Below are 26365 nucleotides of genomic sequence, written 5' to 3' on the forward strand. Positions count from 1 at the left end.
TCCCCAAGGTAGTTTCTCCCCGTCCATCCCATCATGATTCATCTCTGCCTCCTCTTGTAGCAGGAATTGTCATCAATACCACTTCATAGATCAAACACAAGAGTAACATAAGACCTTTCCAACTATAAGCAATAAGATCTTCTCTCCCTCTCCCTGCTAGTTTCCATAATCCTAGCCAGCAGGAGCCAGAGAGTTTCCCAGTGAGCAGAAAAATGAGAGCATGACCTACACACACCTCCTACTGTGATAGAAGTCTGTACGAGAACTTTATTACATTTGGCCATTTGAGACCTTCACTAATAACTAGCAAAGCCACAGTGACAATAGAGTCTGAAGAGTAAACATGGGAGTGGAAGGGGGAGAATTACATTTCTGCATCTTTAAAAAATACAAAAGTAATTTACACATGAGAAAAACCCTTTAAAATTAGTTACAGTAAATTGCTGGGCTACTTTGTGTATCCTCGATATGGGCCTGAGATGTTGACTGCTAGAGAATTTTTGTAGCTAAGCTCCCTGGTTATGGAACTTGATCCAAGGCACTATTCCAAGTCTTTAGTCTGTTTCAGAGTTTAAAACAAAGCTACAGAAATAATCTTTCTGCTACTTTTAACTATTCCAAAGAGTGGATCGCTTTAGGTGAGTAACTCTATAAAACACCCTGTGACTTTAATGTGAAAGATGCTACATAAATGCATGATGATATTGTTATAAATCAATGCAAATATGCATTTACAAGGGTTAACTTTGTAATTTTATATAAAAATTCTTGCCCTTTGAAAGTAACATGATTTTAGCTTCTGCAGGCAGACATATCTGCATGAGAGGCAAGGACAATGTTTCTAAGACAGTATCGCTCAAAATGTGGATGCTGAATTACAAAGTTAAATTATCTGAGCCTCACCCCACAGTCCTCACTTCCCAGAAGCTCATGCAGATAAGTTGTTTCCTGTTATTTGCACAAGAACTCAAACTGGGAAGGTCAGCTATCAGCTAGGATTTCTGGATACTCCTCCCAGAACTGGTCCCCAATGATGTCACAGTGCAGTGGGACAGCTTTAGTCCTGGTCCGTGTCACTTCAACTTCCTTCTCTTCGGTTTCCTCTGGCAGTTTTATTCTTTTTGTAGTGACTTCGTTAACCTGCAAATATAGTTGACACCAGTGTATTTATAAAAGGACTTTGAAGGTTTCATAAATTGTTGGTTTTGCCTTGTTTACATATTAACAATAAGCCACCACTTTGTCCCTTCTGCCTCATGTACCAGAACCTGGAAATCTAGGCATATGGTGTCACTCAAGTACCAAAAATAAGCCATACTGAAACAGTTTTTCCAGTCAAAACTCATTCCATGCAGGTCATATACTTACAGGGTTTTGCTACTGAATGGATCAGATTACAAGAGTGCCACTAATTAATGCCATCCAGATGATTTTCACAGTAATTGTTTATGGGGTTCACGTTCAAGAGGTTTACATTCATTAGGAACTGGGGAAACTTTTGGGATGGGAGGAGCCTGTACTGGAGAGATGGGCTCCACCTAAACCAAAGTGGAACCAGGCTGCTGGCACTAAACATTAAAAAGGTTGTAGAGCAGTTTTTAAACTAGGAGATGGGGGAAAGCCGACTACTGCAGAGGAGCATGTGGATCGGATACAGACTTCTCTTAGGGGAGCGTCTGATGATAGAGAATCTCCAGGTTATAGTCAGTAACAAAGGACGGAAGAGGATAACGTAAGGGCCGGATCAGATGATAAACAGTCACATAAAAAAGAAACTGGCACATCAGAAAAGGGCAGACAAATAAACAAGGACAAGTTTTTAAAATGCTTGTACACAAATGCTAGAAGTCTAAATAATAAGATGGGTGAACTAGAGTGCCTTGTGATAAAGGAGGATATTGATATAATAGGCATCACAGAAACCTGGTGGACTGAGAGCAATCAATGGGACACAATCATTCCGGGGTACAAAATATATCGGAAGGACAGAACAGGTCATGCAGGGGGAGGAGTGGCACTATATGTGAAAGAAAATGTAGATTCAAATGAATTAAGAATCTTAAGCGAATCCACATGTTCCATAGAATCGCTATGGATAGAAATGTCATGCTCTAATAAAAATATAACATCAGGGATCTATTATCAACCACCTGACCAGGACAGTAATAGTGATGTTGAAATGCTAAGGGAAATTAGAGAGGCTATCAAAATTAAAAATCAAATAATAGTGGGGGATTTCAATTATCCCCATATTGACTGGGAACATTTCACTTCAGGACGAAATGCAGAGATGAAATTTCTCGATACTTTAAATGACTGCTTCTTGGAGCAGCTGGTATGGGAACCCACAAGGGGAGAGGCAACTCTAGATTTAATCCTGAGTGGAGCGCAGGAGCTGGTCCAAGTGGTAACTATAGCAGGACCGCTTGGAAATAGTGAGCATAATACAATAACATTCAACATCCCTGTGGGGGGAAGAACACCTCAACAGCCCAACACTGTGGCATTTAATTTCAAAAGGGTGAACTAGACAAAAATGAGGGGGTTAGTTAAACAAAAGTTAAAAGGTACAGTGACTAAAGTGAAATCCCTGCAAGTTGCATGGGCCCTTTTTAAAGACACCATAATGGAGGCCCAACTTCAATGTATACCCCAAATTAAGAAACACAGTAAAAGAACTAAAAAAGAGCCACCGTGGCTTAACAACCATGTAAAAGAAGCAGTGAGAGAGAAAAAGACTTCCTTTAAAAAGTGGAAGTCAAATCCTAGTGAGGCAAATAGAAAGGAGCACAAACACTGCCAGCTTCAGTGCAAGAGTGTAATAAGAAAAGCCAAAGAGGAGTCTGAAGAACGGCTAGCCAAAAACTCCAAAGGTAATAACAAAATGTTTAAGTACATCAGAAGCAGGAAGCCTGCTAAACAACCAGTGGGACCCCTTGACGATCGAAATACAAAAGGTGCGCTTAAAGACGATAAAGTCATTGCGGAGAAACTAAATGGATTCTTTGCTTCAGTCTTCACAGCTGAGGATGTTAGGGAGATTCCCAAACCTGAACTGGCTTTTGTAGGTGACAAATCTGAGGAACTGTCACAGATTGAAGTGTCACTAGAGGAGGTTTTGGAATTAATTGATAAACTCAACATTAACAAGTCACTGGGACAAGATGGCATTCACCCAAGAGTTCTGAAAGAACTCAAATATGAAGTTGCGGAACTATTAACTAAAGTTTGTAACCTGTCCTTTAAATCGGCTTCAGTACCCAATGACTGGAAGTTAGCTAATGTAATGCCAATATTTAAAAAGGGCTCTAGAGGTGATCCCAGCAATTACAGACCGTTAAGTCTAACATCGGTACCGGGCAAATTAGTCGAAACAATAGTTAAGAATAAAATTGTCAGACACATAGAAAAACATAAACTTTTGAGCAATAGTCAACATGGTTTCTGTAAAGGGAAATCGTGTCTTACTAATCTATTAGAGTTCTTTGAAGGGGTCAACAAACGTGGACAAGGGGGATCCAGTGGACGCAGTATACTTAGATTTCCAGAAAGCCTTTGACAAGGTCCCTCACCAAAGGCTCTTACGTAAATTAAGCTGTCATGGGATAAAAGGGAAGGTCCTTTCATGGACTGAGAACTGGCTAAAAGACAGGGAACAAAGGGTAGGAATTAATGGTAAATTCTCAGAATGGAGAGGGGTAACTAGTGGTGTTCCCCAAGGGTTAGTCCTAGGACCAATCCTATTCAATTTATTCATAAATGATCTGGAGAAAGGGGTAAACAGTGAGGTGGCAAAGTTTGCAGATGATACTAAATTACTCAAGATAGTTAAGACCAAAGCAGATTGTGAAGAACTTCAAAAAGATCTCACAAAACTAAGTGATTGGGCAACAAAATGGCAAATGAAATTTAGCTACAACGAGTCAGGAAAAATATCTTGGCGTCATCGTGGATAGTTCGCTGAAGATGTCCACGCAGTGTGCAGAGACAGTCAAAAAAGCAAACAAGATGTTAGGAATCATTAAAAAGGGGATAGAGAATAAGACTGAGAATACATTATTGCCCTTATATAAATCCATGGTACGCCCACATCTCGAATACTGTGTACAGATGTGGTCTCCTCACCTCAAAAAAGATATTCTAGCACTAGAAAAGGTTCAGAAAAGGGCAACTAAAATGATTAGGGGTTTGGAGAGGGTCCCATACCAGGAAAGACTAAAGAGGCTAGGCCTCTTCATCTTAGAAAAGAGGAGACTAAGGGGGGATATGATAGAGGTATATAAAATCATGAGTGATGTTGAGAAAATGGATAAGGAAAAGTTATTTACTTATTCCCATAATACAAGAACTAGGGGTCACCAAATGAAATTAATAGGTAGCAGGTTTAAAACAAATAAAAGGAAGTTCTTCTTCACACAGCGCACAGTCAACTTGTGGAACTCCTTACCTGAGGAGGTTGTGAAGGCTAGGACTATAACAATGTTTAAAAGGGAACTGGATAAATTCATGGTGGCTAAGTCCATAAATGGCTATTAGCCAGGAAGGGTAAAAAATGGTGTCCCTAGCCTCTGTTCATCAGAGGATGGAGAAGGATGGCAGGAGAGAGATCACTTGATCACTGCCTGTTAGCTTCACTCCCTCTGGGGCACCTGGCATTAGCCACTGTCGGTAGACAGATACTGGGTTAGATGGACCTTTGGTCTGACCCGGTACGGCCGTTCTTATGTTCTTATGTTTCAGGATTCATTTTTCACTCAATATCTACACCTGAAGTTTTTTAGCTTATCACATGAGTATTTTCAGCAAGACAAAAACATAGATAGCAAGGTGCAGGTGAGCTGTTCGCTCTAAGCCAAATACTGAGATTAAATTCCAATATAAAGACAAGCATCCCCAGGTATATATATTACTATACGGTGAGACATTCATTAAAGGCATTAATTAATATAATCAAGAGATAGGTATTCATGCATGTTAACCCACTGGATAAAGAAGCAGATGAAACAGTTGGTCATTCTCACATGGTCTGAAGAAAGCACCTACCAATACTTGGAAAGCTGGGAAAGAATATATCCGTTTTTATGAAAAAAGTAGATATAAAGCCCCCCAGAAGGCCTAATATTATCAAAGAAAGGGATGTGCAAGAAACAAGGAGACAAGTGGAACACTATCTCAAACGAAGGAATCTCTCCCTATAATATATCAGTCCTCTTGGTAAAGTGCCATAGAAATCACCAGCCACAAAAGAAAACTGAGTTAGCTTTTAGTCATTCTTTTTATACATAACAAAAAGTAAGAACAGTGAGAAAATAACTGTGGCAGACTCTCAACTGACATTAGCTAGGCCCTAATCACAAGAAACACACGTCTACTTCACATCTATACTAATTCATACATTTTAAGACCAGAAGACACCATTTATAATCATCTGATCTGATCCCCCACATAATTTCACAGAATTTCATTCCTGCATCAAGCCCATAACTTTGTGTTGAGGCAGGGGAACTAATGCTACTGGTTAACTCTGAAATGAAGAGATTTGCAACTTATAGCTAAGTTCCTCCATCAAAAGTTAATTTTGTGTGTGTATCATGCAGCAACGCCTCATCAAAATAAATGAAAACACCCTTTGTTCAAAACCCCCATTTCCTTTGTATCTAGAATATATCTATATATAGACAGTCATAGCCAAAGAACCTGAGGTAATAGTAAGAAACATCAGGGGAAGGTTTATACTGTGGTTTGTGAACTGCACGTATTTTTTTTATTATTTATATTGTTGTAGCACCTAGAAGCACTAGCCATGGACCTTGTGCTAGATGCTGTACAAAGAGCAAACGAAAAGACGGTCCCTGCCCCCAAAGAGTTTGCAATTTAAGAATAAGACAAAAGACAACAGATGCTTAAACAGACAGATGGGAGAGTACAAGGAAACAATGAGACAATATTGGTCAGTATAGTAGGCAGTGGTCCCAGCTCATGAACAGCCTAATTGTTGTCAATATTTTTGTAGACACCATGGCAAAGTAGAGTTTTAAGGTGGGATCTGAAGGAGAATGAGGTAAGTTTACAAATGTTTAGGGGGGGCTCCTCCCAAGCAGGAGAGAAAGCACAAAGGTGCTTGTTTGAAAATGTAACACATGGGCAATGGAGGCTGACATCATAGACCAGGGGTGGCCAGCCTGTGCCTCTGCAGCCATATGCGGCTCTTCAGAAGTTAATATGCGGCTTCTTGTATAGGCACCGACTCCTGGGCTGGAGGTGCCAACTTTTCAATGTGCTGGGGGGTGCTCACTGATCAACCCCTGGCTCTGCCACAGGCTCTGCCTCCACTCCACTCCACTCCTTCCTGCCCCCTCCCCTTAACCTGCCATGCCCTCACTCCTCCCTCCCACCTCTTGCACACCATGAAACAGCTGATCGGGAGGGGTAGGTACTGATCTGCGAGAGGCACTGGGAGAGGGGGGCGGGGAGCTGACTGGGGGGAGGGGGCTGCTGATGTATTACTGTGGCTCTTTGGAAATGTACATTGGTAAATTCTGGCACCTGTCTATACTGAATGAGAGATGGTAAGCAGTGTGGGAGCTAGGCATGCAAATAAGATGCTTATACCTTCTGCCATATTAGTACAGTTCCTTTCCTATACAACAAGGGCTCATTGTTGTAGTTAATGTTGAATTCAGAAAATAAAATCTCATTCTTGTCTCCAGCCAAAGTTCCCTGAAATTGAGAAAAAGAAAATAAAAAGTGCACCTTATAGCCTCAATTTATTTATAAATGTCCTTTTTTATAGCACAGAAACAAATGGGATAAATGTTGAATGTAAGTAATTAATAACAACAACAACATGTATACAGGGTTTTTTTTAATCTTCAGACAACTTTATTATCTCGTCATCCTCACAGCATCTCCATGAAGTAGGCGTTATCTCCTTTGGTAAAATGGGGATAGATAAGCAGAGCAAGGTCTGTGTGTTCTTCTTGATTTTTATTAGGGCTGTCAAGCGATTAATCGCAAGAGATTAAACAAATGAATAGCGATTATTTAAATATTTTTTCTACATTCAAATATACTGATTTCAATTACAACACAATACAAAATATACAGTGCTCACTTTATATTTATTTTTTATTACAAGTATTTGCACTATAAAAAAACTCAGAAGAAATAGTATTTTTCAATTCACCTAATACAAGTACTATAGTGTGATCTCTTTATCATGAAAGTTCAACTTACAAATGTAGAATTATGTATAAAAATAACTGCATTCAAAAATAAATGTAAATTTTAGGGCCTGCAAGTCCACTCAGTTCTACTTTTTATTCAGCCAATCTAAGACAAACAAGTTTGTTTACATTTGCAGGAGATAATGCTGCCCACTTCTTCTTTACAATGTCACCTGAAAGTGAGAACAGGCATTCTCATGGCACTGTTGTAGCCGCCATTGCAAGATATTTACGTGCCAGATGTGCTAAAGATTCATCTGTCCCTTCATGCTTCAACCACCATTCCAGAGGACATGCATCCATGCTGATGATGGGTTCGCTCGATAACAATCCAAAGCAGTGCGTACCGACGCAAGTTCATTTTCATTTTCTGAGTCAGATGCCACCAGCAGAAGGTTGATCTTTTCTCGTGGTTTGGGTTCTATACTTTCAGCATCAGGATTGCTCTTTTAAGACTTCTGAAAGCATGCTCCGCATCTCGTCCCTCTCAGATTTTGGAAAGCACTTCAGATTCTTAAAACTTGGGTCAAGTGCTGTAGCTATCTCTAGAAATCTCGCATTGGTACCTTCTCTGCTTTTTGTCAAATCTGCAGTGAAAATGTTCTTAAAGAGAACAACATGTGCTGGGTCATCATCCGATACTGCTATAACATGAAATATATGGCACAATGTGAGTAAAACAGAGCAGGGGATATACAATTCTTCCCCAAGGAGTTCAGTCACTAATTTAATAAACACATTTTTTTAAACAAGTGTCATCAGCATGGAAGCATGTCCTCTGGAATGGTGGCCAAAGCATGAAGGGACTCACGAACATTTAGCATATCTGGCATGTAAATACCTTGCAACACCAGCTACAAAAGCGCCATGCAAATACCTGTTCTCACTTTCTGGTGATATTGTAAACAAGAAGAGGTAGCATTATCTCCTGTAAATGTAAACAAACTTGTTTGTCTTAGCAATTGGCTGAATAAAAAGTAGGACTGAGTGCACTTGTAGGCGCTGGAGTTTTACACTGCACTCAAAACCAAAATACTTATGTAAAACAATCTATATTTGTAATTTGCCCTTTCAGGACAAAGAAATTGCACTACAGTACTTGTATGATATGAACTAAAAATACTGTTTCTTTTATCATTTTTACAGTGCAAATATTTTTAATAAAAAGTAATATACACTTTGATTTCACTTACAACACAGAATACAAAATATATGAAAATGTAGAAAAACACCCAAAATATTAAATAGATTTCAATTGTATTCTATTGTTTAACAGTGCGATTAAAACAGTGATTAATTTTATTAATTGTAATTAATTTTGGTGAATTAATCACAGGATTCATTGACAGCCCTAATTTTTATATTTGTACACAATTAAAGAAGGTGGGAAACACCATCCTGTAAAGGCAAGAAGAGGAGAACGAGATGGATAAATTGACCTGCCCAAGACCGCATACTGAATCATTGTTAGAGCTGGGATTAGACTTCAAGAATTGCTGACTCACAGTTTTACACCCATACCACCTCTCTTTTGAGGCCAGTAACATTTCATATACACATTTTTAGGCATTTGAATCCATTAATTATGAAGTTAAAATCCTGTTTGGATTCTACTTAAAGTAAATTCTTTGCCAGTCAGGTTAAGATCTTTTCAACTCAACAGTAAAACAGAAATCCCAAACCAACTTCATCTCCAGAGAAAAACAAGCACATACTGGGAAAAATGAATTGGTATATAGTGAACATATAAGGCAGCTGGCCTTCCCTAATGGACAAGACATGTCTGCATAGGGCTGGGTAATTGGAAGTACTTGGCAACTGGGTTCTGTGTATGTTCCCTGTACATTGTCTGTCTTTTAACATCACCTATGAATTTAGAAGAGGTTCCTACCTGTAATCTGTCTTGTGCTTGGACTGGTGTCAAGCCACTTCGCTGCACAAGCATCCAAAACACTGTATTATAGAGGTTATTAATGTGGCCTGCAGAAATAGGAAATGGTATCAAAGGACAAATGGACTATTTGCAAAGTCTAGATGATAAGTCAGAGAATGGTTTTCCATTCCCACAAATTCCTGCAGCTAGATTTTTAAAACACCATTACTAATATTTGTAGTTATGTAATATCATTGCAATCCAATCTCATGCTTTATGGCATAATGGATCTCTGGAATGGTCAGAAGATTGATTCCTCACAGCTACATAAAGTATTTCATCATTGTTAAGTAAGATGTGTTATGGCAGACGGAGTTCACCTTCCTCTGAAACAACAGGTGTTAGTCACTGCCACAGGCTTGATACTAGCGTTGCAACAATGACCTAATCTGGCATGGAAAATCCTATATTCATCATTTGACTGTTGTAATTCTGCTACACAATATTGCTAAATCTGAATGTTTATACCTCTCAGTTAAAAATACAACATTCAAGTGAGGATTCTAAAACTTCTGGTACTGAACTTATTTTCAGTATTTTAGTGATGACTGAAATACTGAAATATGGATCTCATGTTATTAATGGGTGTGCCTGTAAAAATAATGTGAGTATTAACACATAAAATAAGTAACGTCACAGATAACACATTGCTCTTTCTAAAACAAGGTCAATGGAAGTTAAAAGGGGAATAAAATACAAATTGGGGTGTTTTTGGAAAATTATTGTAGAATGTAAAATAATCTGCTTTCTAAGAATGTCATCCAACTCTTTTGCAGCTTAACAGCTCCAAGGATGTGTTTTTAACCAAATAAACTAGAGTCCCTCTGCCATGCAGCAGCTTCTTTTTCGCTGAGTGCACATATGCACACTGGCAATAAGGGGGTGCAAGGTTTTCATCCCAGGAGGAAAAAAACATCCAACAGTTATAAATTGTTATGCTAAAAATCAACTGTTCTCATTTTCCTGATATCTAAAGATGCTTACAATCTGCTTGTCTCCAGCTGAGATAGTCCTTTAAATTCTGGTTACTGGGATATAAGACAACTCGTCCATCAAATCCTGGTGGATACAGGAGTGGCTGGTCCTTAAAATAATCCTTCCAGTAGAAAACATAACTGGAGGCAAACTGGGAGACGACGTGAGTCATGAACTTACTTGCAAACACAAAGCCAACAGACACAGAGAGGAGAGAGAGAGAATACATTAGATATTAAAACAATTATACCTTTCTATCTGTAATTATTTGGGTATCAGTGGTAAGGCTTCTGGTGGACAGCAGTGCTTTTCATACCGTGGCTCTATGGACCACCAATGGCAGGTAGAACCTTTTTGAGTGGTTGCTGGAATTAAACATGTTAAGAACCAAGCAGTGGAGGTTGGAAGAGGAGAAAGGTTACTGAAAAAACCTTCTTTTGTAGAAGATGGTTTTTATTCACCCTTTTGCTGTTTGTTTTTAACTTTGTTATTAAATTTACTTTTCAAAAACATCATACACAGAAACATAACATCAAATACTCCATAGCTAATTACAATCTCTCTCTCTCTCTCTCTCTCTCTCTATATATATATATAATATAAAAATCACACCCACAAACAAGTGAATTATGTAGTTTCCATCTATATCGTACAGATAGCATCTGTACACGTGTAAGGACAAGAGATGCACATGCCAGGTCTCAAAGAGAACTATTAAACATAGGGAAACTGGTAAGCTCAAAAGGAAAAATTACCTTGCTCTTCTTTTAAACCAGTTACTTTTCTTTTTAAAAACAAAGCTGTATTCATCACTCTGTCCATAAGCCATTACAATATCCTCCAGCTCTTGCATCACAGTCTGGGCACACTTAGTCATCAGATGGAGGGCACGGTCATCGTTAGGCTTACTGAAGCCATGCTGCTCAGCAAAGCTTCAAAGAGAATACAGATTCAACAGAAATGAACCTTATAAAAGATATTCAAGAACCTAAATACTTGTTTTCATCACATTTATTTCCTCAGAACATGTTGGCATAAACAGAATTTTTGGAAGTCAATGAACTCCCTCCAGGTGTCAAAAACACGAGAAAATCTTCCTGCTTCTGACTGCCATACACTGCATTCTCCCCCTTATCAAGATCAGACACCAACTATTTAACTGCCCTTCAAATCAACCCACAGCCCAGCCTACTACAGTCCCGTTATTGCAGGGGTTCTCAAACTAGGGGTCGGGACCCTCCAGGGGGGTCACAAGGTTATTATATGGGGGGTTGTGAGCTGTCAGCCTCCATCCTAAACCCCGCTTTGTCTCCAGAATTTATAACAGTGTTAAATATATAAGAAGGTGTTTTATTTTATAAAAGGCGGGGTCGCACTCAGAGGCTTGCCATGTGAAAGGGGTCACCAGTACAAAAGTTTGAGAACCATTGCCTTATCGCTTATGGAGAGGATAGTCACACTATCCCAAACCCACACACTACCAAAATAAGTCATTCCACTGTGCACACTTCTGTCCTTGAGGAGAGGAAGAGAGAACAAACAACAGTCATGCTGCTTAATGCTCTACTGGAAGGCACTGATGGTGCATCTGTACTACAGATACTAGAGCAGAATAGCTACAAGCGCTGCACCTGTGCTGCCTTCCATTGCTCCATCTCTCTAAGAGACAGTAGCTACATCAGTGGAAGAATCCTTCAGTCAACCTAGCCATGTCTACACCGGTGATCAAGTCAACCTATCTATGGCACTCAGGGCATGAAATGTTCACAGCCCGGAGCGATGTAGCGAGGCCGACCTAAGTGTTAGCTGTAGACCAGGCCTCAGATCCTGTGGCGATGAGCACAGTACAGATATCTATATAGACTGGAAAACATCTGCTGACCCCAGAGATAAAGGTTCCCTGTGTACCAGTCCCACTCTCTCCTCCCTCCCCCCAAAGTAACAGTCATGACATTTCCCTGCCGCTGCCCGGAGACACAAGGGCAGTCAGTAAGCGGCCCGTGGGCCAAGGCCAGACCGCCAGTGCCTCTGAAGGGCCCACAGCATCTTTCCACGCAGGTATTCTCCTCCCTGCGCTCGGCTGTGCACGGCCTGCTCTGGCGGCTGGACCCTGACAACACACAGCTGATGCCCCGCTCTCGGAGAAGCGGAGTGAGAGGATGGGCACCTCCGGGGACCCAGGGCCGCCCCAGGGCGGCTACACACAGCCTCAAGCGCTGCCCGCAGCCCGGCCTCAGCGGGAGCAGTGCATGCCGGGACCCGCTGTCTCCATGGGACGAGGGGCTGCAGGCGCCCCACTCCCACTCCCCGCAGGCGAAGGGAGCCCCGAGCCCTTCGCTAGCTCCAGGCCCCGCCCCCATCCCTCACTCCCATAGGCTACAGCGTCGCCTCGGCAGCCGCACCTGCGAGAGGCGGCCCTGCCATTGGCTGCCGGGGCCCCCTCCCGGAAGTGCCCCGCCCCACGCACCGGTGGAAGTTGCGGCCGTCCAGCCGGGTGACCACCCAGCAGTTGGGCAGGCACGTGTCGTCCGCCTCGAAGTCCCGCACGTACTCGAACTTGCTCTTCGCCATGGGGGCCCGGCCGCCGCTCAGCCTCGCCCCCGTCCCAGGCCCAAGCGCGGCAGCAGCAACTGCCCGGGCTGCTTCCCGCAGCCGCATGCGCTGAACCGGAAACAGCCCCCCCCGTACACACACCGGAAGCGACCTCTTCTAGCCACTGGATAGGCCACCTCTATGGTGTGATGCTTCCTTGGAGGACTGCTGCTAGCTATAGGGGAGGGGGCGCTTCTGGTGCTGGCCCCGGCCCAGCGCTCTGCGCGGGGGGTGGCTTAGCCGCCCCAGGAGCGGAGCCATCGGGCCAGATGCAGCCCTGACTCCAATGGGCCGGGACTGGCCAGGCAGGGGATGTTAGCAACCGCAGCACATGCAGCAGGCGCGTGTCCTGGTCCCGCGTGTACTTCAGAGCGGGCCCGGCACAGAGCCGGCCTGGTGCAAAACGCGGGGGCCGAACGCTGCGGGGAGACGCTCGTTAATTAAAATGCCACGCAGGGCTAGGGCGCGCCAGGGCTCGGAGCAGCCTCTCGCCGGGCAGGCTCCCACGCGGGGCCGGCGCGGCGCGGGTGACTGGTGGCGGGGCTGCCCCTGCCTCGCGCCGGGCTGCCACCCGTTCCTCCCGGGGTCGCCGTGGGAACGCCATTGTTGCGCGTCTCCATGGCAACCGCCGGGAGGCACGTGGCGCCCCCGCCGTTGCCATTTGCGGCGGCCCCGGGCGGGGCGCGAGGCGCGGAGGGCAGCGCGTGCCGCGGGCGGGGCGGGGGCGCTGAGAACGTTTGCGAAGCAACCGCAGGAAACAAACGGACGGCGACAGAGGGAGGCGGCTGAGCTCACAATCCCCGACAATCCCCCTCCCGCCGGGGCCCGCCTGCGCCATGGAGGGGGGGGCGCAGGAGGAGCCCCCCCGGCAACCGCATCCCCCGGGTGGGCAGGAGGCACCCCGCTTGGAGCACCTGCTCCTGCACCCCCTCACCAGGCAGGGGGGCAGGGAGCCGTACCTCCTGCTCCTCCCCCCCAGGCCAGGGCCCCTCCCTCAGCTCCTGTCCCCCCTCCCTGGGCAGGGCGCCCCCTGCAAGGAGCTGCACCCCCTGAATGGGCACAGTTCCTCCAGCATGCAGCTGCCGCCGCCCACAGCTGCGCTGGGACCTGGGGAGCAGGAGGGGGGGAGTGAGCCCGGCTGGGCCCTGCAGGGAAAAGCAGAGGAGCAGGAGCAAGAGGGCCAGCTGGGGTGCAGTGGCTGCAGCAAGAGAAAGAGGGGTGAGCTCAAGGCCGCTGCAGCCCGACGAGCAGGGAAAGAGGGGACCCAGCTCACGGCCAGCGGCACTGTCAGGAGAGGAGGGGATCAAAAAAGGGAGGACGCAGAGGAGGGCCAGAAAGAGGTGATGGTGAAAGAGACTTGTGGGGACAGCATGGCCTCGGGGCCTGAGAAAGAAGGAACAATCAAGGCAGAGGCAGCCAGTGAGGACTGCAAGGGGAGGGAAGAAGCTGTGTCATCCAAACCAGCTGGATCATGCAGCGGTCCGGCTCACGCCAGCAAAGATGCCCCTGCTGCTCAGCCGCCTGGTGGGTTCGGAGCCCAGCATCCTCAAGACCTGAAGATCCCATTGACACTCCATCCAGTACCCTCTGGGACTAGGATCCAGTTTCAGGGACCTCCGCCTTCTGAGCTGATCCGAGTGACTAAAGTGCCCCTGGCCCAAGTACCCCTTAAAATGCAATCCTTACTGGAGCCTTCAGTCAAAATTGAAACTAAGGATGTACCCCTCACAGTGCTGCCCTCTGATGCAGGTATTATTCTGTGGCATCAGAGTTTCGAAGGCTTCAACACATGTTGCCCCATAGTTGGAATTTTAGCAGTTAGGAAACACAAGTGGAAATGCTATTGAAGTACTGGCCTTTCTATGTAAACTGTATCCATATCATTTCCACCTGCACTGAGAGTGTAAACGTACAGTCACATTCAACCTGAGTTTTAGAGGGTTCAGCTCTGTTGACCTCTGTGCAGCTGCTTACTCCAGTTCTGACTTTAGCCCACTGTAGCAGGTGTCTGATTCTTAACTATAAAGCCTAAGATTTTCAAGAAGAGGAGCCTAAAAGCAGTCTTTAAAGTCCTTGTTTAGGCACCAGCCCGATTTTGAAAATGCAGCGCTTAATCTTCAAGAGTGGATTCAGGAGCTCAAATTTGACTTTTAAAATTAATAATTTCTTTTAAAAGGTGTCCTAATGGCTAATAGACTCTTCTCCTTTCATTGATAATGCAGGATTTAGGTGATGGGTGCATTTAGAAATACCTTTCATCGAGGGACTGTTTGATAAGTGAATTAATAGTGGAGTGGAAACCTTCCGCCTTTAGGTCATCGGCTCAAATCCAGCTCTGTTTGTTATGATTGGAAGTTGATTGCGTATGATGAGCATTTAGTAGATTCATCAGTCCTTCCAGCAAAGGTGTCCCCATCACAAAAAAAACTAGCACCATCTAGCAGACTTAGCAGAGAAGCCAAGAATTGAATAGCTATGGAAGTGAACTATCATATTACCACTGAATGTGGTCCCTGCAAGGTCAGGGTTTAGGTGTATTACTGTTGCACTTTGCATAAACTTGCACTGATACTGTGGTGCCTTTATAAACTTACGTATTACATGACATAATAATTAGTCAAATGAAAACAAAACCCCTACCATTTTTTTATTATGATGACATTAGCTGTGATCTGTATGAAATGAGAGAGAGAGAGACTATGCCACAATAGCAGATACTGTAATGCTAAATATTTAAATTAGTCTTTATAGAGTATTTCACTTGTGGCTAGTCATTACTCCGCTATTCTCTTAGTTAACAACATTTAAATGTTTTTTCCACGGGCAATTATCCAAATATGTATGGAGGCTTGTGCATTCCAAAATCCGTTTGTTTCTTTTGTTTGAGTTTAGCTGGATTCTTTCTTTAAATATGATCTACGGCAACATTGCATGTGCTGTCTACCTAATGATATTCTTTCCTGATTTTTGTTACATAGGGATACCAGATACCCCATTTAGCAAAGACAGAAATGGCCATGTAAAACGTCCAATGAATGCATTTATGGTGTGGGCAAGAATTCACCGGCCAGCACTAGCCAAAGCTAACCCAGCTGCCAATAATGCAGAAATCAGTGTCCAGCTTGGATTAGAGTGGAACAAACTCACTGAAGAGCAAAAGAAGCCCTATTATGATGAAGCTCAAAAGATTAAAGAAAAACACAGAGAGGAATTTCCTGGTAAAAAATGCATATACTTCCTTACACCTGCATGCTGCAAAAGTTTGCGTTACCCAAAAATGTTGACTTTATAAATGCACATGGCCTAGTGCAGTATTCTGCATGGACTGATACAGATGCCCAGGGTCGGGGAAGTGGCAGGCAGAGAGCTATGTGATAGGCAAATGAATCTCGTCCAGTAGGATTGGGAAAGGAAAATCCATATAGGGAATGAGGGTCAGTATGCTAAATGGGAAGAAGAAAACCCTGTGTGGAGGTGGGAAAGAGGAGGGTCTGCAACTTCTAATGTTTGGTTCTTGGAGCACAGTATTCTGAACTTTGAATTCCCTATGCTTCTAGAGTTATTTGTCCCTTAAATTGTAATATTCATTTCAGGCATTTTCCTAAAAATTAATGTCATCAGATATCATGGTGACAAGGAAATAGAAATGCCTATAAATAGATTAAATAATTTTTTCAACCTTAAGTGTGGACTAACAGTTTCCTGTCTGGGAGTAATAATGTAAATAATAATAGCGTCCAATACCCATATAATTAAACATAAGGAAATCTATACCTAATTACAAGTTAGATTATTACAAGTCAAAGATTTTCAAATCTAATTTACTTTTCACCGGTTATTCTATTTCTTTATATTTTTCTTTTCACTCAGATTGGGTAAAGAAAGTAAACTAGTCAGTTTCACTCTATAAACAATTTTTAGTGAGTTTCACTTTCTGTTTCGCATGCACAAATATAATGCTGCAAAACTGTAGGAAATGTTTGGTTGCAAAGCTGAAAGGGAATGTTATAGCCAAATACAAATGTTACATCTGAACAAAAATCCTCATTTTCACTGGAAACACATTTATTTTTAATAGAAACAGAAAAGCTTTCATGAAATAGTAGCTTAGAAAGAGCAGGAATACCAAGTGTCTCATTCACCTCTTCTTACTCCAGATTTCGGCTGTCTATGTTACACTATTCTAAGTAATCCAGAGGTGAATTAAGACTCAAATCTGGTTTTCTGTGTTTTGGCTGGAGAACTTGTTGGAGATCTCAGATGTGGAATGAGACTTTTTTCAGCCTTTAACTGAAGGGGGCAGGGTAGTGAATCCTTAACAAACATTTTTCTCCTGAGTAATTTAAACAGGTGGAAAAAACAGAGTTTTTAAACTGAATAAAAATCACAAAAATATAAGGTGCTACGTCCTTTGTATTTGTGATGTCATAATCCTGCTTGTTCTCCAGGCTGCCACAGAGTATTCCAGAGTAGACAAGGTCTGAATTTCTTGTATCAAAAACTAACAGAAGACAAAACATAGTATTAAACACCCCCAAACATTCAGGCCTTCTTTAAACATTATAACGAGACAAAAAATCTAAGATGCTTAATTAAACCTATTTGGTATAAATGACCTACTGTCATCTTTACAAGTCTCTTACTGTTTGATTGTATGTATCAGGGCAAACCTAGCCCTGCCTGCAGTAATACATGCACAGCTCCCATTGGGACAAATTCTTCCTTAACTGTTACATCTCAACAGTCTCGCTGGTGTAAATGAAATTTGCACAGGTGTAGTTGAGAATTAGGGAGCCAGTGAGATTATAAATCCGGAGTCATATTTTTAACATTACCATATTTTTTTCAAAATAAAGTCCAAGATGCATTGCCATTTTCTCCTGTACCCCCCCTTCATAATGTGTTGTTAATCTGTGCTGCAGTGGCCCCTCTGGTTTTCTGATCCTGGGTCTCCTCCACCAAACACATCATAACGCATGTTCATATGAAAAGAATGAGAGAATGCACCAGTTTCATCATACTCTGATAGGATGCTCAGTCTGCCACTTTATAGAAGTGAATGGGAGTTTTGCTGTTGACTTCAACTGGAAGAGGATTTACCCTTGTTGTGGATCAATACAGACTGTTCAGAATTGTGGGTGTTGTATTTTTTCATGTCTTGTTACAGTGCAAGAAACTGGCCCACACATCTATGAAATCTGCCTTAAACTTTCTCATTTACTCTCCCACAGGCTGGGTTTATCAACCACGACCTGGCAAAAGAAAGCGCTTCCCATTGACTGTCTCCACTGTATTTTCCGGCACCTCTCAGAACATCATCACTACAAACCCAACCACAATTTATCCTTTCCGACCACCCACTTACTCCGTTGTCATTCCCAATGTACAGAACAGTATTGGACATCCTGTCTGTGAGTTTGTTTAATTAGTTCTGTGAATCATTCAATAATAATAAGAAAATTGTTTCCTATATAAGGTCAAGCATAAGCCAGCATAACAGTGTTTAAAGCAACAGTCCAGTGGCGAAGCTGCTTTAAAGGACAAGGTGAAATTTGTCAGAAAAAGTGTCACAGGGAAAGATGTTAATAGTGTGAGGGCTGCATTTTTAAAAGCTGCGTCTAAACTTGAAGGTGCAACTTTGCACACATTTTTCTAGATGTATAGTGTTTTCACAGCCACAGTTTTGCATGCACAGCAACTCAGCTTTGCATATGCAACTGGAATAATTATGTATTTAACTAGCTAATTTGCAAACTGTGGTAGCCATGATGGTCCCAGGATATTAGAGACATAAGGTGAGTGAGGTAATAGCTTTTATTGGACCAACATCTGTTGGTGAGAGAGACAAGCTTGCAAGCTTACACGGAGCTCTTCTTCATGTCCTGAAGAAGAGCTCTGTATAAACTAAAAAGCTTGTCTCTCCCACCGATAGAAGTTGGTCCAATAAAAAAATTACCTCCTTCGCTTTGTCTCTCTAATTTGCAAACACACATACAGTTTTGAGTACACAAATCCAAGTTTCTGTGCATACCAAAACCTGGTTATGAGAGAAGTGTGCACAAAAAAGTTCATGTGCAAAATTGTGCCCACATTTAAACTATTGTATAGTGTTGTTATGCTGCCTTGAATACGTACTCTGTTTCACCCCAGAGGTGGCTATACTTTAGTTGTAGTTGAAGTGATTCCTGAATATATTGTTGTGAAGGACAAAATTTTCCAGAGTGCCTACATTCCATTGACTTGAGATTTAGGCTTTGAAGTCACTTAGGCAGTTTTGAAAATGTTCCCCAAAATGCTTTGGAATCATTCTGTAGGAAAGGCACACTCTAAACGATAACTTTATTATCATAAAAATGATACAAAACATGTCTGTAAATTATGACAAAGTGAACAAACACTGCCTGGGTGTGTCCTTTTTCAAAACAAATGAAAACTAACAATTTTGAGGCAATTTGGTATTCCCACTTGATTCTGTTCCTTAGGGCCACAGTAGAACTAAGCAGGTTTACATCAGCTGAGAATGTATGCATATATTCTTTATGTATACATTGCAGGTCCATACTGGCTTGCTAAGTGGCATATGATTGTGAATTATAGGGGTGTTATGCTGAAGATGCTCTGGAGAGATGGGTTAGAGAGCTCTGTAATGGCAGCATTTCAATAAAGCAGCTTTGGAGATAATCACATCATCCATCCTTCTTAAATTTGCTAATACACTTAATTACATTCAGATTTGGATATCAGTGTGACAAAGGTGGGTGTGTTACTCAGTAGAGGTGAGAACATTGTGTTTGGTTTCTGAGGAGGGAATTTCTAAGGACAGAAGAAATGTTGAGCTGTCTCTTTTTTTGGTTTGGGAGATGGAGGAGGACAATACAGCTTCCGCCTGGGAACTTAGCGTGTCTGTCTTCTTTCTATTCTATGTGTAGTTAGCTAAAGTAGTACTTATAAAATGCTCTTACTGGAACCCTTCCATTCATGATTGATCAATAATCATTTCTGTTTTCAAAAGGTGAAGCCCCTTCTACTATCCAGCTGCCAGCTCCTTCCATTCAACATCCAGGTCCAATTACACTTTTCCAGCCGAGTGTTGGAAGCACCACACCAGTGGCTGTCCCAGCTCCAAATCTGCCCCTTCATGCTGTAATTCCACCACAGCGCTTTGCAGGACCTGCACAGACAGAAGCTCATCATGTACCTTCCGGATCAAGTTGTTCTGTAAAGAGACCTATCCCAGTTTGCATTGAGAGTTCCAGCAGGAACCCAAGTAATGCCAGCACCACTCACTCCAGATTTCCTGTCTCTAATAGTCAACCCCCTAAGGAGTACTCAGGTGTTTCTTCTTGTCCTAGAAGTGCACCAATTCCCCAGGCTCCCCCCATTCCTCACTCACATCTCTATCAACCTCCTCCCATTGGTCATCCAGCCACTCTCTTTGGAGCTCCTCCTCGATTTTCGTTTCATCACCCTTATTTCTTACCTGGACCCCACTACTTCCCATCAAGGTAATGAAGTCATTCATTTAAATTCTTAGCGAGAGCTTGTATGTGTTAAAGGTCAATGAAACCTACTGCTTATAGAAAGAGTGCACAGAACAGCAGACTGGGCAAGTGACTCTCAGCGCAGGAATGCAAGGGCTTAATGCCACCTTAACAGCTCCCCAATTGTGGGACCTGCCAGCCCGAGGCTGCTCTGAGTTGTACCCAACTACCCATAGTGCCGAGCCATTGTGTGTTCCAAGCTAACAGCTAATAGAAGTGCTTGCTGCCCCTCCGCGCCACCCAAGTCCCAGCGTTGCAGTTGAATTCAACAAAAATATATTGAGTAAAAGTTATGGAAATAAAAAAAATCAGAATTAAAACTGGGCAAGCATTTGAGCTGGCTACACAGTACCCCAAGCACCTTGGTGGGGTTGGCTCTATGAAAAGGGATAGTACTGAGGTCTTACCAGATGGAAGGAGCCCTGAGGATGATATTGCAAATAAATTGTAGTATATTCTTTGCACCTTTGGGTTATTCAACTGGAGAAGAGCAACTTGAACTAAGCACTCTTGGGTTTGTACATCCTCGTTACAGTATTTCACTGTTGACTAAACTGACCACATGATATTGGTTCAACAGCGACCGCCTGCAGGCTCCAGTGCCTTGTAGCACCCAGTTGAGCAACAGCCAAATGTGCAGTTCAGGCCCAAGAGGACCTGCAAGCCAGCTAGTGCATAGAGATAAATGAAAAGAACTCAGACTGCACCAACTCTGGGTCACTTCGAGTGGAGAAATGAGGGAGCTCAGTGCTTATTTTTTTATAAGTAGCCAATTTTCCTATATTTGATTTTAGAGGGAATTCAGCCTCACAAATGATTGCAATGATCACTCTCCAGCTGGAGGCGATGCTTAAAGATTTGGAGCCACATTCTGCCTTGACTTACACACTGCACTCTCCTGTTGATCTCAGCAGAACGTGCCTGCGTGAAGTCAATGGGGTTGCCTTGACGGTAAATCAGGGCAGAAGATGACCCATGAAAACTGAAAGACCTTAATGGACAGATCCTATCTGCAACACAAGTCAGTCTGTGGGCATGTGTTAAGTTCAAGAATCTTGAATAATAGACCAGGGTTATTATCATTTGAACAGCACACTGGTGCCTCGGTGCATTGGTGCCTGCCTTCACATTGGGCACTGAAGATGATCTGAGCTTTGGCCTTTGGTCTCTGTCGTTAGGCAGAGCTCATGAGCAGCTTGGGGTGTTGGGTTTTTGCTGAGACCATAACAGTCTGTGTGGTGTTCTAAAACAATTCATCTTTTTTGTGTAGCACTGATTGTGGAAATGAATGTGTGTGCAAAATTGTGTGCTAAAAATTAGCAGCTGGATTGAAGAAATTTAAGGAAAGATCTCTTGACAGCTGCTTTTGGGATCCTATTCATGTGCTCTCTTAAGAGATGTGAATAGTACCATTGAAGCCTGGATCTGCATTGTACCAATACATATAGTTAAACTATAATGTCATTAGAGAAGGGCTCTATTACTTGTTTCACACACTTTAGTTACTCTACAGTAATCTATACATGTCTACACCACTGAATAAACTGTTATACACTTTGGCCCTCGGGCCTGAATCAGGATAAAAAATCAATTAGTTATTTTGGGGAGCAATTTTTTATCACCTTGTATGATTCTTTTTCTGGAGTTTCTCACTTTCAGCTGTCAATTGCATGATGCCCAGCCATATATCCTGGTGGGGTTCTCAACCTATTTACCATTGTAGGCTGCATATGCAGTGCTCTCTGTGTTATATGGGCCATAGCCACACAATATATACTACCTGAATGGCCCTGAGGATGTTACATGGACAACAGCTGTGTGCTGACTGGGCTGCAAGAAGCCTGTGGGTTGTGAACCACTGATGTGTCCTCTTTACCCAGTATGCTCTGCGGGACAGGATTCCCTGACATCCTTCTTGTTTACTAACAGTCTAGCAGCTGCAAGACATGATTTAAAAAAGAAATAAAAGAAATTTTATAGCCTTCTTCAACTCTGCTATAAATGGTGGCCTGCAGAGATCACATAAACTGGGTTAGAACATAAGAACGGCCATATTGAGTCAGACCAATGGTCCATCTAGCCCAGTAGCCTGTCTTCTGACAGTGGCCAATGCCAGGTGCTTCACAAGGAATGAACAGAATAGGGCAGTTATCAAATGATCCATCCCCTGTCATCTAGTCCCAGAATCTGGCAGTCAGGCTGGGGACATCCAGAGCATGGAGTTGCATCCCTGACCATCTTGGCTAATAGCCATTGATGGATCTATCCTCCGTGAATTTATCTCATTTTTTTTTAACCCAGTTATACATTTGGCCTTCACAACATCCCCTGGCAACGAGTTCCACAGGTTGACTGTGCATTGTGTGAAGAAATAATTCCTTTTGTTTGTTTTAAACCTGCTAGCTATTAATTTCATTGGTTGATCTCTGGCTTTTGTGTTATGTGACAGAGTAAATAACACTTTTTTTCCACACCATTCATGATTTTATAGACCTCTTTCATAGCACCCTTTAGGTTCTGATGCTTGGTTTTACTACTTTGGGTATGTTTGATAAAATGCTTGATAGAGTGTAGGACGCTTTTATCTGTGACATTACAGTAGAACCTCAGAGTTATGAACACTAAAGTTACAAACTGACTGATCAACCACACACCTCATTTGGAACTGGAAATACGCAATCAGGCAGCAGCAGACATACACAAAGGAAATATGATACAGTATTGTGTTAAACATAAACTACTAAAAATGGGAAAATTTAAAACAGTTTGACAAGGTAACTGTTTTTGTGCTTTCTTCATTTACATTAAGATGGGTAAAAGCAGCATTTTTCTTCTACATTGTAAAGTTTCAAAGTTGTATTAAGTCAATATTCAGTTGTAAACTTTTGAAAAAACAACCATAACGTTTTGTTCAGAGTTATGAACATTTCAGAGTTACGAACAACCTCCATTCCCAAGGTGTTTGTAACTCTGAGATTCTGCTGTATTTACACTAATAAATAAAATAAGCAACTTCTTGGGTGTATCCAGCAGCAACAGAGCTGCATATGTAGGCTGGTGTCTCTGTCATAGATCCGGGGTTTGACTCTCCTTATATATAGGGTGGCTGCAGTGTTTATAGAGGTTGGTGTGTTTAAATATATCACTACTGTATGAATTGGCTAATGCAAATTATTAGGGTAACTTTCATCTTCAGTCTCCTTTAGAAATGTAGCCAGTCTTATGTAATCCTTTTGCAGTACAACTTAGCACCATGGCAGAAAGTGTGATTTATCGTCTCTTGGTCTCTTTCACTGCAGCACGTGCCCGTACAGCCGCCCTCCATTTGGCTATGGGAATTTCCCCAGCTCAATGCCCGAATGTCTTGGCTTTTACGAAGACCAGTACCAAAAACACGAGGCTATGTTTTCTGCTCTGAACAGAGACTATCCTTTCAGGGAGTACCCAGATGAACGCACACAGAGTGAAGAATCTCGCAGCTGTGAGAGCCTAGAGGGAGTGTCTTATTACAACAGCCACAGCCATAGCGGGGAGGAATATTTAACCCCCATGCCACAGCTGGATATTGGAGCCTTGGAGAACGTTTTCACAGCAACCCCGTCCACACCCTCCAGCATCCAGCAAGTCAATGTGACTGACAGTGATGAGGAGGAGGAGGGGAAAGTGTTAAGAGATTTGTAATTTTTAAACCAAATGATAACAATGCACAGGAGTCTTTTAAAATATTAAATAAACATTTCAGTCCTATAATATCTTTTTAGTCAGTGTGTTCAAGGAGAAACCCGAATCACCTCAGCAATAAGTGCAGATTGTTTTAAGAAATCTGATCATCCTTTAGCATTTTGGGAGGCCAGATACGGACCTGGGGCTGTCACTGATTTCTCTGGGTTTTCACCTGCTCACATTAGGCTTGCATTTAGGCCCAGAATCATGAAGGCATTCCTATTCAGGAAAGCATTTAAGCATGTGCTTAGCTTTAGGCCTGTGCTTAAGTTCATTTCTGAATAGGAAATGGACTTAAGAATGTGCTTATGTGCTGGCCTGAATCAGGACTCTGGCTTTCTGTGTTCCAGGACTTGCATTCATTTTGGCAGTTTTACTTTAGGAATTTTAGCAAGTGAAATAATTCTGTCTGTATGTCACAGATTCTTGAACAAAATGTAATTCTTGATGCAATAAAATGTACTGGGGGCTGGGGATTGTGGTCAGGAGTAATTCCCTCATGCTTTCAGATTTACCCTTTGGCTACCATGGTATATTTATTTAACATAATTTAGTTTGTTTTTCTATATAATCTATATTTGTGCTACAAATTGTTGTGTAATACATTGAAAAATTAGGGTCCAAATCTACCACCCATGCTCACATTAAATAGTATCTTACTGTGCAAAAGTCCCATTGATTTAAATGGGGACCATTTGGAGAGTAAGGTGCTATTCAGTGGGAATCAGGGTGATAGAGACTTGCCCTGTGAAATAACTTATACTGGTGGACTATGATTTGATCCCTGAGTATAGTTAACATTAATATCTATACAATACCTATTTTAAATTTGTTAGTTGGAAAATGTCTCCACTAAATTGTAAGAGCAGATGAGATACAGAATTTTATTGCCAAAACTAGTAATTCATGTCGCTAAAAAATTTTTTTCTTTCTTTTTCCTTTCTTCCCATTTCTTTCGCTGGGAATCCTATTGTTCTGCTTCTGTTCTATTGAAATAAAGTCACATGAACCGCATGTTGTTCGTGCTATATGTTGTGATGACAGACTTTATGGTGTATATGAAGAGGACCTGATAAGGGCCTGACCTGTTGCACTCAGACCCCTGTATGATCATAACTCAGATATTCTAACCATGTTCCTTGTTTAGCAGCTAGGAAAAGCAGACCTGTTGCAAACTGAGGGCCTGATTCTGCTCCATTTGAAATCGAGGGGAAAATTTGCCATTGACTACAGTTGGACTTTTGAAGAGTTAAAATGGGAGTCTCCAGGGATAGTGTGTTCTAGAACATTGGACAGGTTTTCTGAATATAAATAGCATAGATACATGTTGGATTTCCTATAGATAATATATCCCAGGTTTTAAGGTGTCTAAAGCTTTACCCAGTTAAAGAATAGAGCTAGATTCCATTTACACTACACATTGTGACCATGTTGTAACCAGGTCCCCTGATTCTATTATAGCTGTAGTGTGGATGGGCCCTTAAGAGAAAAGTCTTATAAATAGCTGAAAATGCCTGTTAGCTCCTAAATTGGCTTCTGACTGAAAGCTGATAATGGCTCTGGAGAATGCATGTGGGCAAATGCACTACTTCCCACACAAGCATGTTTCCAAAGTGTAAAGCAGCTGTTTGCAGGATTACTCCCTGAATCTGACCTCCCTCTCCCCCCACTTTCCCTTTTATAGATTCCAGGGATGGTAAAAGGAGACACTGGACTAGTCCATTACAAGGTGCCGGAAGCCAGAACTGCTGCTTCCCATGAATGTTGTGTGTTCTATTAGGAGGTTGAGGTAACTAACAAACGTCCTTCGCCTTTTGCGGGGGGAACTGCCCCATGAGCTCTCCTTTGGCCATCGTTCTGACTGGGGCCCTGATCTGGCATGCATGCCCATGGACCTCACTGGAAATTGGGAGCACTCAGCATCTGCTCAGGGTCAGCACCTACACAATTGTGGTCAATGGGAGTGACACCGGGTGACTGACCCCTTTAAGAGGGAGCAGGTGCGGGAGGAAGAGAGGTCCAGTACACCTGTGACTGATTACCTGTTGCCAAATTGGGCTTAAGGGCAGGCACCCAGGCCTTATAAAGGGGGACACAGCAGCAGGGGGAAGAGGAGCTCTCTGTGGATCTCTAGGCCAGAGAGTGAGTGAGTGAAAGAAGGCTGAGCTCTAGCTAGGAAGAGCTGGGAGTGGCTGTTTGGTGAAGAGCAGACTGGGACTAGCAGAAGATGCTGAAGCTGAGTATGAACTATTGTGTCGTGGTGGTGGATTTTCACAAACAGATTTTTCTCCTCAGTGTATGTTGGCCATTTGGATTCCTCACGTTTCAGTCTGTTGTCCCTTATTGTGTCATGATCCCAAGAATTCTCTGCTCCT

The 26365-nt window shown here is 42.6% G+C and overlaps 2 protein-coding genes across 5 annotated transcripts; one reads left to right on the plus strand and one right to left on the minus strand.

Moving 5' to 3' along the window:
* Window positions 1-242: 242 nt before the first annotated feature.
* THG1L (tRNA-histidine guanylyltransferase 1 like) lies at window positions 243-12807 on the minus strand. 4 transcript variants are annotated; one of them, XM_050961312.1, is made up of 6 exons: window positions 12602-12807; window positions 10890-11066; window positions 10144-10313; window positions 9118-9206; window positions 6613-6720; window positions 243-1140 (listed from the first exon to the last, which is right to left on the minus strand). In XM_050961312.1, the coding sequence occupies exons 1-6, from the start codon at window positions 12790-12792 to the stop codon at window positions 982-984; spliced, it is 894 nt and encodes a 297-aa protein (XP_050817269.1). In that variant the 5' UTR covers window positions 12793-12807; the 3' UTR covers window positions 243-981. The 4 variants fall into 4 exon arrangements, with proteins under 4 accessions (XP_050817269.1, XP_050817270.1, XP_050817271.1 ...); XM_050961313.1 differs by lacking the exon at window positions 6613-6720 and having other exon boundaries at window positions 12602-12795; XM_050961314.1 differs by lacking the exon at window positions 12602-12807 and having other exon boundaries at window positions 10144-10309; window positions 10890-10986.
* Window positions 12808-13314: 507 nt separating this feature from the next.
* SOX30 (SRY-box transcription factor 30) lies at window positions 13315-25004 on the plus strand. Its single transcript, XM_050961287.1, has 5 exons — window positions 13315-14475; window positions 15705-15944; window positions 17958-18137; window positions 19739-20231; window positions 23567-25004. Exons 1-5 carry the CDS (start codon window positions 13563-13565, stop codon window positions 23946-23948), a joined length of 2208 nt encoding a protein of 735 aa, XP_050817244.1. The 5' UTR covers window positions 13315-13562; the 3' UTR covers window positions 23949-25004.
* The last annotated feature ends 1361 nt before the right edge of the window (window positions 25005-26365 follow it).

The sequence above is a fragment of the Gopherus flavomarginatus genome, chromosome 7 (assembly GCF_025201925.1).
Source record: "Gopherus flavomarginatus isolate rGopFla2 chromosome 7, rGopFla2.mat.asm, whole genome shotgun sequence".
In the NCBI taxonomy this organism is placed as follows: Eukaryota; Metazoa; Chordata; order Testudines; family Testudinidae; genus Gopherus; species Gopherus flavomarginatus.

Bases quoted from the DNA above. Each gene is read 5' to 3' on its own strand.
- THG1L (XM_050961312.1), bottom strand. From the start codon at position 12,792: ATGCGGCTGCGGGAAGCAGCCCGGGCAGTTGCTGCTGCCGCGCTTGGG. The intron at 10,314-10,889 runs GTAATTTTTCCT...TGTGTTTGCAAG, and splicing joins TGGTTTAAAAGAAGAGCAAG to TAAGTTCATGACTCACGTCG. The intron at 6,721-9,117 runs GTAGGAACCTCT...TCTCAATTTCAG, and splicing joins AAGCACAAGACAGATTACAG to GGAACTTTGGCTGGAGACAA.
- SOX30 (XM_050961287.1), top strand. From the start codon at position 13,563: ATGGAGGGGGGGGCGCAGGAGGAGCCCCCCCGGCAACCGCATCCCCCG. The intron at 14,476-15,704 runs GTATTATTCTGT...TTTGTTACATAG, and splicing joins AGTGCTGCCCTCTGATGCAG to GGATACCAGATACCCCATTT. The intron at 20,232-23,566 runs GTAATGAAGTCA...CTTTCACTGCAG, and splicing joins CCCCACTACTTCCCATCAAG to CACGTGCCCGTACAGCCGCC.